This window comes from Mya arenaria, chromosome 6, assembly GCF_026914265.1.
Source record: "Mya arenaria isolate MELC-2E11 chromosome 6, ASM2691426v1".
Taxonomy (NCBI): Eukaryota; Metazoa; Mollusca; class Bivalvia; order Myida; family Myidae; genus Mya; species Mya arenaria.
In genome coordinates, this window is record NC_069127.1 from 41775594 (window position 1) to 41793502 (window position 17909).

Sequence of the window (17909 nt, forward strand, 5' to 3'; positions counted from 1 at the left end):
AACGAAAGAATAAATGTCGAACTCAATGGTTCCTATAAAGATTACCGAGTTAAATTTGAAAGAAAGGTACAGAAAATACGGTTTTTCTACCTAATAAGACAATAGTAGATCGCACTAAATCTTTTAACACTCACCAATCATTTAATATTGTCTGCGCTTTCAGCTATTATATACACGGTTACAATCTCGTTATCTGAAATTAATATTTTCCATAAATGCATTATTAAAGTTCAAGTTCAGGGGCGCTGTTGTTTCACCCACCATTGTTGTCAATGCAGACACTCAGTTAAACCCAACAATATAGAAGTGCGTCGAAGGGACCACACACTATATTCTGAAATAGAAATGCAAAGAGATATATGTAAATATATATGTTTCTCATCATTTATTTGGAACAAACCACACATGTTATTTCACGGTTTTGGACATATGGCGGACATTTTAGAGATCCGCACTGAGCTTCAACAAGAACCATGAGTTTTCCATTTTCATCGACATGATCCCCCAACTCAGACTCCGGAACGCTATCAAGGCATGCGTAGTTAGTGGCGGACCCATCAAATGTAGCCTTTTGCCTACCGGAAACCAGATATCCAGAATACTCGAGCGTCCATCCTGGGTAGCACTGGTTTCGGCCGGGAATCATCACCGACGCGGGCCTATGTGATTGACACAGAGCACACGGAACATCGTGCTGGTATAAATTCGATCCAAAATACTTCGCACCGCCGTCAGCATGGTTTTCACCAAATTCGTACTCAGTTCCGTAAATATTTGCGCCGTGCGAACTTTCGCCGTCGTCATAGACACCCCAGATCGGATCTTGCGTCAAGCAGATAAAATCGGCAGCCCCGCCATGCGAGTTATAATAGTTTCCCGCAGCAAAACCTGAAAGTAGGTCATACTAATACATTGTCAACATTTTTATGTGAATAGTTCTTCATACATTTGAAAAGAAAGTAAGATGTGAAGAGCATTTTCAGCAGCAAATATCAGATTACAGGCAGGGTCAGTCTCCAGACTCTGGGCAGAGTTCGGGGCAGACTTACTGTGTTACATTTTTTTCATGTCATTTTCGTACATTTGCACTCAGGGAATTCTCTGGTATCATGTGTTTGGCTGATGGCCTTGAATATGACGTTGTTTTCGATTGCGGCTGCGCTGCCGAGCCCACGGTGAGAATCCATTCGAAAACAAGGTCAACTTCAAGGGTATCAGCCAGGCGCTCGCAAAGAAAAATGGCCGTTATTGGCAGAAAACAATTAACGGGAAGTTTTTTTTGACTGAGTTTGGATAGTAAACACATGTACATGAAGTTAGCGGCCTAGCGGCGTGAAGTTAGCGGACTAGCGGCCTAGCGGCGTGATGTAAGCGGCCTAGCGGCCTGGCAGCAAAGCGGCGTGAAGTTGGTGGCCTGGCAAAGCATTTGTTAATGCGTTTTGGGGGGGAAACAAAAACAATATTATTCATACATTAACATAACGGCCTTAAATTGTTTTCTATTTAGAACATCTGAAGCAATAATAAACATTTTTTGTTAAAAAAAGTTGATCAAGCAGTCAGTTATTTTAAAGCATGTAAACAAGTCTGTTCTTCTAAAAAAAAGATTTATTTACTCTTTTTATGCACAAATTATCACTCTGAAGCGATTATCAACATTCATAAAAGTCGATCAAGCAGTTCAGCGGCCTAGCGGCCTAAAATTGGTTTCCATTTGAAACCATTTATACATGCGTTTTCTTCAAAAACAATGATAAATTTATGGTTTCTATTCACAAATCAACATCCGTTAGAGAATATCTGCATTTCCTCCAAAACTACACCAAATTGTACAGTATATTTAAATTCTGATGGTTGTGTAAAAGAAAACAGAGATCAAAATTGTTCTACCTGAATCTGGGTATGTCCGTAGTGCCGGTCCTTTCTTTATTAATTATCCTTACTGCTTTAGTGAACAGGTATTTGTCCGAAATTGTTGTTTTTGTCAGTGTTTGCCCATATAAAGGCTTTAATTATCATTAAAGACCAAACACTGCGTCAAATTCATGCGGTGCAAATTTGAGATTTTTTAAATGAAAGCGGTGCAATAGGATTTATAAAGATAAAACAGTACCTTTATATACAAACTCGGTTCCATTTGATGGACAAACCGTGCGGCCCCATCGGATATATGTTGACCCATGACCTGCATAAATACATCAATAGACCATAACTTCCGTAAGGGCAATTGGAATTAGACGTACACTTTTTGATCATCATGTTTAAGCTTTAAGAGTTCGCATATAGAATATTCCATTAACGATAAAAAAAAATAGTATGTGCTGAGACAATAAGCAATATCACTGATAAGCCGCGTAGAATTTCTGTAAGCCAAACGATATAGGTTTGAATGTGATACTTGTGCTCGGAGGTTGTCCCCAGGAATTTGTTTTTTGCTTGTTTTCTACAAAAATCTTGCCAAATTGATATATTACTTGTCAATACTAGCCAGCGTATTACTGTAGTTTATGTTTACTTGTTTTCGTATGAAATTCAAATTCAATTAGATGTACATTTATTAGTGGAATCCGGCGTAACAATGGCTCTTATCTGATAGAGGACATATCTGACAAGTGAGCGAGCGGACTGATCCACTTATAGTTTTTTTTTTGTTAAATGTAGACGACGCACGAAGTACAACACTTTACCAGTCGATCACAACATAACACAGCCACACATGTTGACACATTCATTCGTGCTAAGGTGAGAAAACAGCAATACCTGCCGCAGATGATGCCAATTTTGCTTCAAGGGTACTTATTTTCGCGTCTTGTTCAGAAACTTTAGATGCTAAGGTTGTTTGTATGTTGTTTATCTCCGCGTCTTGTTCCGAGACCTAAAGAAAAGTACATGAAGTGTGAGCATTGAAACATCAACATTACAATAATCGAGTGTTTGCCTATTATGGTAGTGAAATTCATATGTTGATGACACATGGCAACATATTGGTCGGTATTTAAACTATGGCCATCGCAAGCGGATGCCAATGCCTGTCTATTTTTCTCGACCGAGCTGAGTGGGAAACCAAAATTATATTTGAGCAATAGCATTGTAATTTGATCCTGATGTGTGTTGTTATTATTTAACGGCTTTCAACTTAGAGCAAAACTATTAATGACCACCAAAAATACGACATTATTAACACTTTCTCTGCGATAAATGAACAAAGATGCGAGTTAACAATGACCTTTGCCTATAGTGCATGAACAATGGCCAGCAAGTCATCGTCGCTGTGTAGGAGTACCCTCTTCTGGTGACCACTTTCCGACGCCATGAGTTGGCTAAATACACAACACAACGTTGCTATATGGAGGATCATGTCGCGTTATATACAATCCGAATCGCCTTATGAAGATTGTACAATACGAGGCAGTTATTAAAGGTTTGTAGAACGAGATAAGAAAACTAGAATATTAGTGCACTCGTGTCAAATCATTTAAAGGGACAGTTAATGGCAGTTGTCATTTTAGCCAAAGGTGTAGTAAAAGTTGGAAATGGGTAGTTGCACTTAATAATGATCGAGTATCAGAAATATTTTGACATGAAATTGGTTATTGAATGCTATTTAGTTTGATATACACCATAAACACCACTAAATAATGACAGTACACATTATGTCTTTACATAGAACTGGCATTTAGTCGTTAATTTGTGTATATACACATGCACATCAATCGCTAATTACTGAATGGGTATACAGGTATAAGGGTTTTATTTAAAATTGGCCTAAAGTATGTGCGTTATTTGGTAGATATAGAGCATCCACTAAAAAACGACGTAATATTAATAATAGTGTACTAAAAATGGCCTATAACGACTTACATCACCCTTGTGCACCAAAGCTTTACAACATTCATTGTCAGAATGAACTTCCCTTGGTATGTGTAAAAGAACGTACACATTTTGCTGCAAAAACACATTCTTTACAACGATTGTGAAAAATGTTATTACAAGATTATATTCATTACCGTTGTTAGCATTATGTTGCGCGAGAGTGTGGTTTTATGCTGTGGGGGAACCGGAGTAGCCAGAGGAAATATACTTGTCCGGCTTGGTGACCACCACATCCTGACACAAACTACACTTCTAGTATAATGGCTCAGCCTCGAAAGCACGGAAGTTTTATTGCAATTCTGTTTACGCTGTTTAAGCAATATATGCATACTCAAAATAGGAAAGTTTAACTATATGATGAATTAGATTTTTTCAGGTCTTAGTCATGATTAACTAAATAACTCATATCAAAATAGTGAATGACATTTCATTTTTTTTCAAACCATTAAACAGCAAAACATTGATATTGTAATTTAGATCAGCATGGATTATCAGAAAGGACCATTTTTTGCTCTGACTAGTTTATTGGTTTCGAAGAAATAAAAAAATAACACATTGAATTAAGGTTCTTGGGCGCTTATTGTTACCAAACTTCTTGAAAGTGAAAACATTCGCCAAATATGATCAATACGGCCTTTATCAATATGTCCTTTTATCACAAGATTATGAATATAGGCATTAGAATATTGCAATTTGACAAATTTTGCCGCATTTATAACTTATACATGTATGTTGATTTAAATCTCACAAGAACTGGCGGTCACTGAAGCGCGGAAGTTACATATTTTATTGCAGACCCACAGGGCCTGAATAAGAGTCCTACAGCGGACGGACATCTTTTAATAAATTAGGATGTCTTCTCTTATTTACGTTGTTATCTTTATTTAGAGAATTCATTTCAATTTTAACCTCACTGCTACCTTCTTTCCAATAAATGCGTGTTCCTTTTCTAGAATTTTTCAAAATAAACTTAATATATGACATACTGTATTATCTGTCTTTAAACAAACATCATGATAAAGTGAAATACAATTTTATTTGGAATCAATTGAATGTTTTCATTAAACTTTTGAACAAGAGTTTGCCAACATTTATTTGGAACAAACCACACACGTAATTTCACGGTTCTGGACATATGGCGGACATTTTAGAGATCCGCATTGAGCTTCAACAAGAACCATGAGTTTCCCATTGTTATTTTGATTATCCCCGAACTCAGACTCCGGAACGGTATCAAGGCATGCGTAGTTGGTGGCCGACACATCATATGTGCCCTGATTCCTCCCGGAGACCAGATATCCGGAATACTCGAGCGTCCATCCCGGGTAGCACTGGTTCCGGCCAGGAATCATCACCGTTGCTGGTCTAGATGAATGACACAGAGCACATGGAACATCGTGCTCGTAAAGATTCGATCCGAAAAACTTGGCACCGCCGTCTGAATAGTGTTCACCAAATTCGTATTCGGTCCCGTAAATTTTTGCGCTGACCAAATTTGCGCCGTCTTCATAGACACCCCAGATTGGATCTTGTGTCAAGCAGATGTAATCGGCAGCCCCGCCATGCCAATTAAACCAGTTTCCCGCAGCAAAACCTGAAAAGTGTAAAGATGGCATTGCATACATAACTTTGCCGGTACATAAGTTCACTTACTTTGAAAAAGCATTTTTCAACAGCCGGTCGTTTTATACAATCTTTAAATCGTTATTGGATGAGTATGTAATGTTGACATAACGTACGACATTTAAACATAGTTATAAGCGACATTTATGACATTTTATTTTTCGTTCTGTAAAACATTAACGGCACTCGCAAAATTCGTGTCGTGTATTATGTGAATGCCACAATGTGAAAGATGCTCAGAGCACAACAAGATTCTCAGAGCATACCAACTGAATGTCGTTTTAACCTGTATGTGTATGTCTAATGTCGTATTTTAGCCAACTTAATACAGCATATAAGACCTAAGCTATACAATCTTTATACAAACTCTTTCAAAGTTATCTAAACGGAGACCGATGTTTGTAATTGATCAAATGACGTTTCATTGCGCTCAAATATATGTTTCGTCGATTTGATATTTGATATACTAAGTTACAAATTACAAATTATGGATGTGTGGTTTATGGTCTCGATGATAGCATGATGGTGGAAAGCACTGTCAATTTACAGAATTCACTACACATATAAGGAATACTTTCTTTGTGTCATGACCTCAAAATCAAATTTATTTTGTTTACGCAAGGAGAACTTCCCGTTCACACAATGATTTCAAATTAAATATATGTTAGAAAATGTTATAATAAACTTTAGATATAGATAATATTAGACTTACCTTTATATACAAGTTCGGTTCCATTTGATGGACAGACCGTTCGGCCCCAGCGGATATATGTTGACCCTTGACCTGTATAAATATAATATATATATAAGTTAATGCATTGTTATACCAATAATGACATTATCTATACATGTAGTTTGAATTCGTTCTAGAACAGTTGAAGTGTATTTATATGAACTGATTAACTGGATAAAGATCTAGTTTCGTTTTGCATTTCCTGAGTAAAACCATTCACATTATTATTAAACTCGAATTTGTTTTTTAAAAGCCGATTTTATAGTTAAAAAGTTATACGTGAGTGTGTTATGAATATGGACACTGGACTGTCCGAACATATGAATTTATGACCCTATATCGCCAGATCTCCTTCTATAGTTATAGATCAGTATGACACCAGACATGTAAAGGCTATATTTTGCCAACTTCCTAAGTCCTAGCTTGTCTGGTCACAAACACATATGAATGCCACACAGCATAAAGGTTTGGCCAACTTACATCAAGGACATACGGTTAAAAGCAATCAAATGCAACACATAAACAATTATTCAAATGGCTGAGTGAAGCCTAGCCCGAAGAGCATGTTTTCTAATGCAACTTGATAGGGACATAACACATCTGACAAGTGAGTGAGCGGAGTGATCCACTGATTGGCTTCATGTTAATTGTTGAAGACTCACGACGGACATGCTGCCAGTCGATCATATCATCACATATGTGGATATTTTAATTCATGCAAAAGTGAGAAAACAGCGATACCGGTTGGGGGCGATGCCACTTGTGCCTGTAGGGTACTTATTTTCGCGTCCTGTTCCGAAACCTAAAACAAGTTTATGAGCTGTAGACATTGCATAAGCAATATTACATTGAACGAATATGTTCTGTTTTATGGAAATATATCTAATACTAGTATGCTGATACAATTAAGCTAATCTTTGTTCAATGTTTAAACTAAAGCCGACGATAATGAAGACTACAAAGCTCTGATATTACCTACATTTGTGTCTGCTATAAAACAACAAAGATGCGAATTAACAATGACCTTTGCCTGTAGTGCATGGACAATGGCCAGCAAGTCATCGTCGTTGTGTAGGAGTACCCTCTTCTGCTGACCACTTTCTGACGCCAGGAGTTGGCTAAAGACACAACACAACGTTGATATTTGTAAGAACATGGCGCGTAATAAAGTCCGAAGATCCTTGTGAAAGACGAGGCAGTTATTAAAGGTCGGTCGAACAAGATAAGAATTTCAGTGCACTTTTGTCTACTCAATTAAAGTGATTGTTTAGATTTGTTAAGCGACGGCATCTGTTGAAAATGGTTTAGTTCCACTGAAAATGAACGAGAATAAATAAGGTTTTCGCATGAAATTGGCCATTGAATGTTATTTATTGGATATAATGCATCTACTTAATAGTGACTTGTACACATTAGAAGTTTACATAAGACTGGTCATTGAATGCTTGGTCGGATCCAAATTTTGACGTTAGAGGGGGCGTAACCTTTTGACTTGCGCCCCTCCCTCAAAACCTATTTTAATTTGTTCAAAGTATTGGGTGGGGTTTTTGTTTGGGGGTACTCTCCAAGAAAATTGTAACAATTTCTCGTCTGAAATGGTGCATTTATGGCGTATTTTATTTCTTTATTTCTCCTACATTGAAATAAAAAGTAAACTTGGGCGATTTAAACTGGACCGCTAGTGGAACGCTGTTGGATATATGTATCACCATCTAAATAAGGGACCTCTACCAAGTTCGAGGTCACTAGGCCTAATTAAGCGTTTTCATTCATTGATAGGAAACTGCGTATTTTCAGCTTACGGTCACAACGACCTTGACCTTTGACCCATTGACCTCTAAAGCAGTAGGGTTCATCTGCTGGTTATGACCAACCTGCCTACTAATGTTGAGGTCCTTTGACCGTGGTGTTCTTCATAATTATATTAATCGAAAACCGATTTTCAGCTGAAGATAATCTAAAGGTCACCACGACATTGACCTTTGACTAGTTGACCTCAAAATCAAAAGGCTTTATCTGCTGGTCATGACCAACCTGCCTACAACGCATAAGAACCCTGGGCGTTCTTAAGATATTGAGCGGAAACCAGTTTATAAAGGATATGATAATAAAAACTTAGCTGGTATTCATAAAACATCTTAAGTCATTTCTAAACTTAAGTCGAGTTTCCTATAATGTTCATGGTCAAATTAATAAAAAAATGTTGTTTTTTTAACATAAAATTATGTCTATTATATAAAATTAATAAAAAATTAAGAATTTCAGATATTATTAAGTTATTATATCGTATGATAAGTGAAATAACTAACCTAAGACAATGACTTTAGTTAGGAGATGTTTCATGAATACCAGCCCATGAGCATATATGTGAAAAGAAATTGAGAGTATTTATAACAAGTTAAACGGTATTTATTATCAAAAATGAGCAATTATGATTTTTAAAATAAAGTTCACATGATTGAATACTCGACAAAGAGCAAAAATATAATGGTCTGAATAAACAAACTGTACTGTATTTAGAGGAATGTTGTAAGTACAAGAGGGCCCGTAATACAGAAGCATCTTAAGTAAATTTGATTAGGAGAGCCCTCTTCTGGAGAGGACCAGCTTCTCTCGAACCTGAAGTTCGCTAAAAGCATTGCACAATATTGCTATTTGTAAGAACATGGTAAGTGATAAATTCCAAAGCTTCAACACCAAATACGCTGAATAGGGATTGCACACAATGTACTTTTCTACGGTTTGACAAAATAGATAAGGAGAATGAACTGTCAGTGAAGTGTACGATTGTGTGTTCTCATTCTATTGTTTATATCACCAAAGTGGTCCAGTTCATGCTGGGAATGTTGTGTATACATTTATGTAGAGGGTTCTGTTAATTCTGCTTTTCTGTTTTTCTTGATTTGCTCATTCATTTATTACAATAGCAGAATGGTGACCTTTAGGCAGATAACCAACGCTATTCACTATCTTATTCACATGGGGCTCACTAACGATTTGAGCCTGAGGTCCAGACCCAGGTTCTTCTTATATGTTTCAAAATAAATAGAATATAACTGATTTTATCAAAATATGTGTGCATAATTGTAGAACGGATTATTTGTAAAAGATACATCAATTTTACCATCTTTGCTCCTATAATAACATTTTTACGGCATGTTTTTTGTTTTTTTTTCTGAGTCTGAATCTTTAAACTCAGACTCAAGATGTTAGTGAATGTGGGCCCAGGATCTATTTGTTTGTTAAAATATTGCAAAACCTAACAACTCATTTTTTAAAAGGTAGATTATATGCGTGTGCCCTCTCTCTTCGGGTACGTCAACAAATAGTTGCGTGTAACCGGTTTCCGGCCATTACCGGAAATCACCGAAACCACTCGATTACCCTAGCTACCAAATAACAAAATGGCCGACACTGGCCAAACTGTAAGTGAGCGAAATATTTCGTTGTTTTATAAATTCTGATTGAGGATAAGTATATTCATGTGCATTCGGATGTTGAGAAATAGTTTGTCATTTGTATTTAAAGTGTAATGATTGCAATACATGCCGTGCCTTCTCTTGTATCCATGAAACACAATTTACGGGGCACTTGTTTACATGTAGCAGTCCGTGGGTGGGGTAATGAAACTTGATATCAAATTAATTTTGATCTTAGCCACAATATATCAATATTTTCAAGTTTTCGACACTAGTACTCAAGCCATCAATTCACTGATTGTTAATATATTCTTAAGGTGTATTCAGTTAATTTAGGGATCCTTATTTTAGTTCACAGGCTTGTGTCCATGGGTGCTTTAAAATAAAAGCATTGTGATTTTTCGATTAAAATTAAAACGAAATGAGGCATAACTTAATATCACTAACATGAGTAACTATTGTTCAAATTACAAATATGCGCTTTACATGTTTAAGTTTGGCTTATTAAACGGAAAGAAAAAAATATAAAATTTAGTGACAACTTTTGCTCTTTCAAGCTTAGAATAAAATTTTTAAGAAATTTGATTGTGTATGATAATTATGAGTCTGGTTGAAGGAACTGGTTAAATCTGTGTCAAAGTTTCAGTGTAACTCTCATGGTAAGACTATATGTACATGTATATACTTCTTTGTTATCAGGCTGGTGTCAGTGAGCAACAAGTTACAGCTGATGGTATGGCAGACCAAGAAGCACCAAGCATGGAGGCCGTCAGTGTTACAGACCCCAACATGAGTCAGGCCGATATGTCAGCTCTGCTCAAGAAAATCGATTATGACCCATATAATGAAGATGAAGTTAGTACCCTGGTTAATCAAAGGCTGCAAAAGTTGTTTTTACACACTAAGATAAATATCATTAAACCAATGTTTACATTATTCTGTAACAGGAGTTGAGTAAAAAAAACAATGTTGAAGAAATGATAAATGAAGCTTAATTTGAAAATGTAAGAAATTGGATCTGCACTGGCTGTAGGTTAAAAATACTGCTTTTGAGACCATCTTCTGCTCTGTTAATTTCCCGACTACTTGTTATTTTATGTGTTATCTTATAATGTACATCATTATGACATAAAATATATATTTGGCGTTTGCTATCAATTTCTTGAACGTGATTGTTTTGATAAGAAATTTTTGTTTATAATTTGGAATTGTTTGTTTCATCTTTTAGAATGAACTGCGATTTTTGCACTCAAAACCAACCTGCTTTGTCATTCTGGGAAAACCAGGGGCAGGAAAGACAACTCTTGCTAAAAGGCTGGCCATGGAGTGGAAGTGTGAACTCATATCATGTAGGTTTAACTTTTGGCACAGGATATATATTGATTAAAGGGAAGAAAACATGTTCAAGGTGTTGCCATATTCAGGATAATAAAAATAAATTGTTATTTTATTTTTAAATATTTTGTCTAATTTTTATATTGCGCACAATTGCTTGATTTTAATATGCATTACAATTTAATAGAAACTGATGGTAACAAACAAGTTATAGGTTGCAGATGTACAATTATGTGATATTTTTACACCTTATGGCCTCTTATTATATGTCAAAAGGGTTTTATGTGAAATAAAACGCTACATGTTTGTTAAAACAATTATGAAAATTATATTACAAAGAAGCTTTTTCAGTTGATTTCAGTTGAAATAATGGAACAGAAATGTAAACTGCAGTAACTGTGGTGTTTTCAGTCATTTATTTAAAATGTTTTATATAGGGGTAACCAAGATTCAACATTATTACATTATTACCAATATTTTGATGAATATAAGCTATTCACGGGGAAATAGATACGGTAAGTCAGAATTGTTAACTAACAAAATCATGTGACAATGTCTGTTATATTTATACATGAGAAACATGTAAGTCAGGTCCATTCAGCATTTCAGAAAGGTTATTATTTTGAACACTGTTTTATGACTTTTACACTTTTTTCAGCTACGGATTTACTCCAGCAGCACCTTGATATGATGACAGAATTTGGCGTAAAGTGTATGGGAATTCTGTTGAAAGGGGAGGCGATTCCAGAGGAAATGGTCATAAAAATGGTGGAGGAAAAAATTAATTCCCCTGAGGTTGCACATCATGGTAATTAGTTTAAGCTTTCTGCTAAATCTGAAAAGTAGATTTTGCCTCTTTCGTTTGTCTTTGTTTACCAAGGTATGTACCTTCAAATGGAATGTGTTGTAGATTGGTACCTGACAATGCTTGCTTGAGAAATAATAAACTTTATTCAATAATGCAGTTATCAAAATTTCAGTTTTCAATCAACATGACAATATCTTTACACTGATTTTAATCTTGTCTTTTTAACGAACAAACAAGCCCTTCCATGTTAAGATCTAGAGCCAGTCTTGCAATCATTTTGCTAGTGCAGGGCTTGCAGGCTTGTGTAGCATTTGCATTTACAGCTTGTTATATATGAGAATTTACTTATGTCTCATATGATGATAGCTAAAATGCATCTTTATTAATGTGTCTTCTTAGAAATCAATCTGGACAATAATTGAAATTGACCATCACCAATTATATTGCTGTTTGCTTGATTATTTTCTAGGTTATGTGCTGGACGACTTCCCAACTCTGTCAGAGGCAACATTGACAGGCAAGGATCAACTGGAGCTGATCAAAAACTGGAAACTGAAGCCAGATTTTATCATTAACATGAAGGTACTTAAAATTAGGGGTTATCTTAGTGATAACATATTAAACATTTTATCCAAATACATTATCACAATTTGTTTTTCATGGCAGTCTTCTCTGAAGCTGATATATAAAAGAGTTATGTCTGAAAGCATTCTTGATAAATGTCTAGATAAACCTTCAGAGAGTGAAATGGTCTAGTAAAGTTGGTGTCTGCCTCTCACCCAACAATTTATCAGTTCATGCGCCTCTTGGTCATTTGAAATAACACACACACGCTTAAAAGTACTTATCTCAATCGCGGAAATGGACATGGTCATGGTTCATATCAGCTGATGGCTGTCGTAACAACTAAGATAAAATAATCTAGTTTGAACTTTGAATTAAGTTAGGTGCTGTTATTAAATGACATAATTGTATGGATGTCAGATTCCCGACAAAGACCTTGAGAAGCGTCGTGTCGGAATGAGGGTGGACCCAGTGTCAGGGGAACTCTACACAGATGATATTATCAACCCAGAACGACCAGCGAAAGAGGTAACCATAGAACAGCCCAATCCTCTGAATGTCAAAGTCATCAAATTGGTCTACTTTTGGTCGTAAAAAAATCTCTTGCATATCGCTTGCTTACTCTGAAATATAAAATTTTATATTTTGAGCAAGCCTTTAAATCTGCGAAGGACTTGCAGGCTTATTTTAATTTCAACCACTTAGTTTTTTTTATGCGCCATAAGATTTTAACAAAGAACGTTTTGATCCACATTTGGTAACAATTTTTGGATTAATGAGTTCTATACTTCTTGAATTGAGATATATGTGGGAATGCAAATAAAAAAGTAGATAATATTTCATGCAGATCGTGAGTCTATTTTTAGAGATCATGTGATCACTATCAATGTCTTCTATTGGTGGATATTTGTAAACCAATCAATCCTACATTGTTTGCAGGAGAAGGAAGGAGAGGGTGAGGAGGAGGAAGAAGAAGAGGAGGCTGAGGAGGAGGAGACCGCTAACGAGGTAATACACATGACGCTGGGGTTGGGGGTGGGGGGAGGGGTGGCATGGGAAAGAAAACATGATCAGTAATAGTTACTGCACGCACAAAATCTGAGTTTTTAAAAATATACATGGGAGCTGTGCATAGGTGTTGAGTGTATAATTTCAATATTGAAGGTACTGGTTGAAACAAATGTTTTGAACTCTTTTGTCAAGGACAACAATAAGTTACTATCAGGCATATAAGTGAATAGCATTGTCATTTATCTATTTTACTTCTTATAGCATGGTTTAGCTTAAGCTCTACCTTAAGCGTTCAGATAATAGGAGTTTATGTATAAATGAAAACAACGAAAACCCTCTCCAACATTGTACAATTCTGAGTTCCATTAGCTGTTAAAATTTGATAATCATTTCTTGTGGTCTCGTGGAAACTTAATGATACCATGGGCTGCAGCTAGACTTTCTGATGGTATAGCTGTCTGCCTCATACTGAAGATGTGTAATTGAATAATAATTGCCCTCTTGACCTTTAAAATAGACACCAATATTTATTTCTACCCAAAACACAGACTCAAGCTGCATTCATATCAGAATAAACATGTAGCTGTCTACACAAATGTATTAGATAAATTAACATAATCTATAGTGAGTATAGGGATAAAAAAATGATGGATTATTGTCAAAAATGGAGAATTTACATTCGAGGTCATAATTAAAGGCTTACATGACCTTTGAGTCAATTATCACTATAGGGCTGTAATTCTAAATATAGAAATATATGGTAGAAAAACAGTATTAATTATGTTGTATTCAGTTAAAATGGTTATCATTGAAAAATTACTTCCAAATAACCTTAACAAAAATACATTAATACAGTATTATAATAAAGCTTTCATGTTCAGTCATTGTATGGATCTTTAACTGTTAAATGCTTGTTATTCTTTTATGCCACTGTAACAATATTTTGTTTGAGCTTTTGATTTCAGTTACATTTATAATAAATTATTTCCAATGATGGATTATAATTTCAATCCCAAATGAACTACTCTTAAGTATGAATGTTTCCCTCTGCAGGATGAGGATATGATCCCCGAGTTGCCCACGGAAGTCCTGGAACGCCTGATCACCCGACCTGAGGATCTACCAGAACATGTCGAGAAACACATACGCAAGTACAAGGTCAACTTGCTCAGGCTGCTCGAGGTACGGTATTGAGTTTCAAACATAAAACTGTAGGTAGCTTTGAATTTGTGATGATTTTGAATTGTTTGTGAAGAAAGAATCGATCACATAGAAAAATTCAAAACTTTTTAAAATCATAATAAATGAAAACGCTAAATTGTATACTAAAAATGATTCATAAATTGTCATGACCTTGTCCAAAATAGACCTGACAAATTTAAGGCAATCTCTAGCTATTGCATTCAAATTAGTGAAAGCTTTCTGTTTTGTTCCAAAAAGCGTAATTTTTGGATAATTTTTTCCGAGTTTCTACTCGTTTTGACCATGGCTTTTGTGATTAAACTGTTTCTTTACAATTTATGTTTGTTCAAAAGTGAAATATAAATTAAATCATCTTAAAGACGTACTCTTATATCCCTGAGGTTATTTCATTGGTTGTGTCACTGTGTGTTTACAGGAGTACATGGCAGACCATGACCAGCAGTATCTGATTGAGATGGACGCCAACCAGACATCTAGTAACCTATTTAAGGTATGTGTTTTAGGTTTAGCCCAGTAACTGGGTTTACATTAAAAGATTTTAACAGTTCTTTAAGTGAGTAGGAAATAAATGGTTTGTGAATGAATTGAATATAATCAATATTACATGTACACTGTTATTTTAAAATTAATGATGAAAAGGATAAAAAGAATATAACTACTGATGAGTGCATTAAACAGACACGCATAGATACGAACATTTTGAAAAAGATGGCATGCTTTTGTGATTCGTAGGCCATGATCTAAATATTCATAACTGTTGTACCAAAACTTTAAGGAGCGACATAATTTAATGTTATTGCAAGTCGATTTCACAATGAACAAAATCAATTCGTAACTTTTCACTTTCCAATAGCAACTGCAGTCAAGACTTAACTGCTTTGTGCTTCGTCCGGCCGCTGTCCCCATGCGCCTTCATGACCCTGAGGAAGAGGAAATCCCAGAGGACATTGACACGGATGAGCTGATGCGCTCTCTTGCACCAAAGCAGATGGTTGCCCCACGATTCCGATGGCGCCGAAGTCGATGGTTAAGGAACTGCCCTGTTGCTCTGCACGACGGCAACATTATACCAGGGAAACCAGATATGGCTGTCAGGTCAGCAGACTTATGTTTATTTTTTTAGATAAGAATTCCACAAGCAAGGGAATATAGAACACAATAACTTCTTGTCTTAGTTCAAGAATACTTTAGTTTATGAGATGTGAAACTTGTTATAATTTATTCACTTAAAAAAATCATTGTGATTGTGCTTACATAGCTTGAAATAGACCTAATTACCTTTTTAAGAAGGAATAACTTTGGTATTTTGTTACGTAATATACATTTATCATTTAAATATAGGAAATATATTTGCAAGCTAAAGAGAAATTTGATCTCTTTCCATTGTTATAATTGACACAATTTTCAGTCGTAAACTCATATAAGAACTGCAAAGTGGCCATTTTGCACCTTGTGTTAATTTATCCCTTTCATGTGTGTTCCAGTTTCCTGGATAAGGTATACTGTCTGTCAAGCCCAGAGGCGATGGAGAAATTCCTGAAGAACCCACGCCCGTACTTGCTACCCCCTCAGCCTCGACCCCCGTGTAAAATCTCCGTCCTTGGGGCCCCATACTCTGGCAAGACTTCATTCTCTCATCTTCTGGCACAGAAATATGGGGCTAAGGTAAAGGAACAATAATCATTATATTGCAAAACATTGGTCCGATTGTTCAGAACTTTATTAAAGTTAACAAAATTGTTAATAACACCATTGTTAACTTTCATATCTTAACTTCTCTGGAAATTTAACAGATGCGCTTGTGTATTTCTGACAAGATTTCAGGCAACGGTTTCAGATAGATTTGTTTTATTTAAAAAGATCAGCAAATTATCAAATATATTATGTTTAAAAATTAACAACGATATTGTTAATCACATTATTAACTTAAACAAAGTTCTGAACAAACAGCCAATTATTTACTTTCTTAGTCTAAACAGTTGCTTATATCCAGCACACGCTTTGAATTCTATAATGGACATGCACTTTTAGTTTGTCTGTTTTTCAAAGAAAAAGGTTGAGTTAGTGTCATAGTGTTGTTGTGGTTGGTGGTAATGGTGTAGTGCAAAATATCTTCATTAAAATGTCAGAAGAAAGGTTGTTGAGTTATGCCTTTTAACCCGTTAGGAAAACTGTTGTCCAGTAACCTCTGCTCAAGGTGCTCTTCTATCGGACTGGATTGTCATACATGGTGTGCATGTCTATGTATTCACTCCTACAGAACTGTGCATTGATGGATGTGTGTATATATATTGTCAGGTGCTCGATATGGAGAAGCTGGTGGTACCACGGATGGAGATTGAGAAAACTAAAGCCGTGGAGAAGGCACGCAAGGATGCCATGGAGTCCGCCATACTGCAGGTTCGCACTCGCATCAAGGAGCAGCTTGAGGCGGAACAGGCCGCAAAGGAAGCCGCAGAAGGTGAGAGAAGGCCCCAACTGTACATGTAGATGGTTTAAGTTTAATTTTTCATCACTTTAGATCTAGTGAAAGGTATATATTTACTGAAGTATTAAGAAAATGGTGTCACAAGTTCTAAACATCCCAAATGTTGGCTAAAACCAAACAAACTCAGTTTGATTTTTTTTTCCAAAAGAAGTTTGTGAGCAGCCATTGTTGATTTAAGCTGCTTCATACTGAAGAGGGTTTTCATAACATTGTTTAGCAAAGCCATCCCAGGAAGGCAAAGAGAAACCATAAAGAAATTTGATATGGGGGGTTCCTTTTTGTTTTTTTCACGTTTTTCGTAAAGCGTAAACTTTGAAAGGGAGATAATCAAATTTGAAAGGGGCGTTTCTGGGTTGCGATGTTTATTCAAATGGAATAGCCCTTAGTTGAATCACATATAGGATGATGCCCAAAAAGAAATTGACCGTTACTTTTATTGTCAAAAACATCAATTTTGTTTGCTTAATTTGTGGTTGTGATAATGGTAATTAATGTTTATCAATTTGCCTACAGTAACTTTTAATCACTTTTCTAAATCTTAGGAATAAGTGTAATTTGAAGTTTTTTTGTTTTTTAAAGTTTGATTAATTTGTTTCATCTGTTACAGTTTCATGATGCATGTGCTATTTGATGTTTGAAGTTTAACGGAATGTTTAACAAAATAATTTGCTAAATGTTATGAAGATAAGAATACAAAGATTATGAATAATGTTAGAAAGTTAACATTGTATTTGTAAATTTAGCATGAAAACACAAAAGGCATTGTTTTTCAGAGTATTTGTTTCGTAGGTTTGTGCTATGACTTTGATTTATGTTAGCATCATTGGAACCCACGAGGTTTTTTATATGTAT

At 35.6% G+C, this 17909-nt stretch overlaps 3 protein-coding genes across 8 annotated transcripts in view; 1 reads left to right on the top strand and 2 right to left on the bottom strand.

Moving 5' to 3' along the window:
* Positions 1–383: 383 nt before the first annotated feature.
* Positions 384–2732, bottom strand: LOC128237801 (uncharacterized). Its single transcript, XM_052953387.1, has 3 exons — positions 2717–2732; positions 2114–2185; positions 384–888 (listed from the first exon to the last, which is right to left on the bottom strand). The coding sequence occupies exons 1-3, from the start codon at positions 2730–2732 to the stop codon at positions 386–388; spliced, it is 591 nt and encodes a 196-aa protein (XP_052809347.1). The 3' UTR covers positions 384–385.
* A 2232-nt stretch (positions 2733–4964) lies between these two features.
* Positions 4965–7391, bottom strand: LOC128236638 (uncharacterized). The gene is made up of 4 exons (XM_052951633.1): positions 7254–7391; positions 6971–7031; positions 6209–6280; positions 4965–5467 (listed from the first exon to the last, which is right to left on the bottom strand). Exons 1-4 carry the CDS (start codon positions 7383–7385, stop codon positions 4965–4967), a joined length of 768 nt encoding a protein of 255 aa, XP_052807593.1. The 5' UTR covers positions 7386–7391.
* Positions 7392–9611: 2220 nt separating this feature from the next.
* The window catches only part of LOC128238609 (adenylate kinase 9-like), a 43781-nt gene continuing 35483 nt past the window's right edge, over positions 9612–17909 (top strand). For all 6 annotated transcript variants that reach the window (XM_052954704.1, XM_052954705.1, XM_052954708.1 and 3 more), the window contains exons 1-12: positions 9612–9654; positions 10348–10503; positions 10877–10997; positions 11642–11791; positions 12261–12373; positions 12776–12883; positions 13295–13363; positions 14420–14548; positions 14985–15059; positions 15423–15664; positions 16054–16234; positions 16868–17030. In XM_052954704.1, coding sequence (XP_052810664.1) covers positions 9634–9654; positions 10348–10503; positions 10877–10997; positions 11642–11791; positions 12261–12373; positions 12776–12883; positions 13295–13363; positions 14420–14548; positions 14985–15059; positions 15423–15664; positions 16054–16234; positions 16868–17030 — 1528 coding nt within the window. In that variant the 5' untranslated portion in view covers positions 9612–9633. The remainder of the gene's footprint in view (positions 9655–10347; positions 10504–10876; positions 10998–11641; positions 11792–12260; positions 12374–12775; positions 12884–13294; positions 13364–14419; positions 14549–14984; positions 15060–15422; positions 15665–16053; positions 16235–16867; positions 17031–17909) is intronic.

Excerpts from the sequence above, each read along its gene's own strand:
- LOC128236638 (XM_052951633.1), bottom strand. The coding sequence starts at position 7,385 with ATGTTCTTACAAATATCAACGTTGTGTTGTGTCTTTAGCCAACTCCTG. Across the intron at positions 7,032-7,253 it reads TCCATGCACTACAGGCAAAG|GTTTCGGAACAGGACGCGAA; the intron begins GTCATTGTTAAT and ends AACTTGTTTTAG. Across the intron at positions 5,468-6,208 it reads AACCGAACTTGTATATAAAG|GTTTTGCTGCGGGAAACTGG; the intron begins GTAAGTCTAATA and ends TACACTTTTCAG.
- LOC128237801 (XM_052953387.1), bottom strand. Across the intron at positions 889-2,113 it reads AACCGAGTTTGTATATAAAG|GTTTTGCTGCGGGAAACTAT; the intron begins GTACTGTTTTAT and ends ACCTACTTTCAG.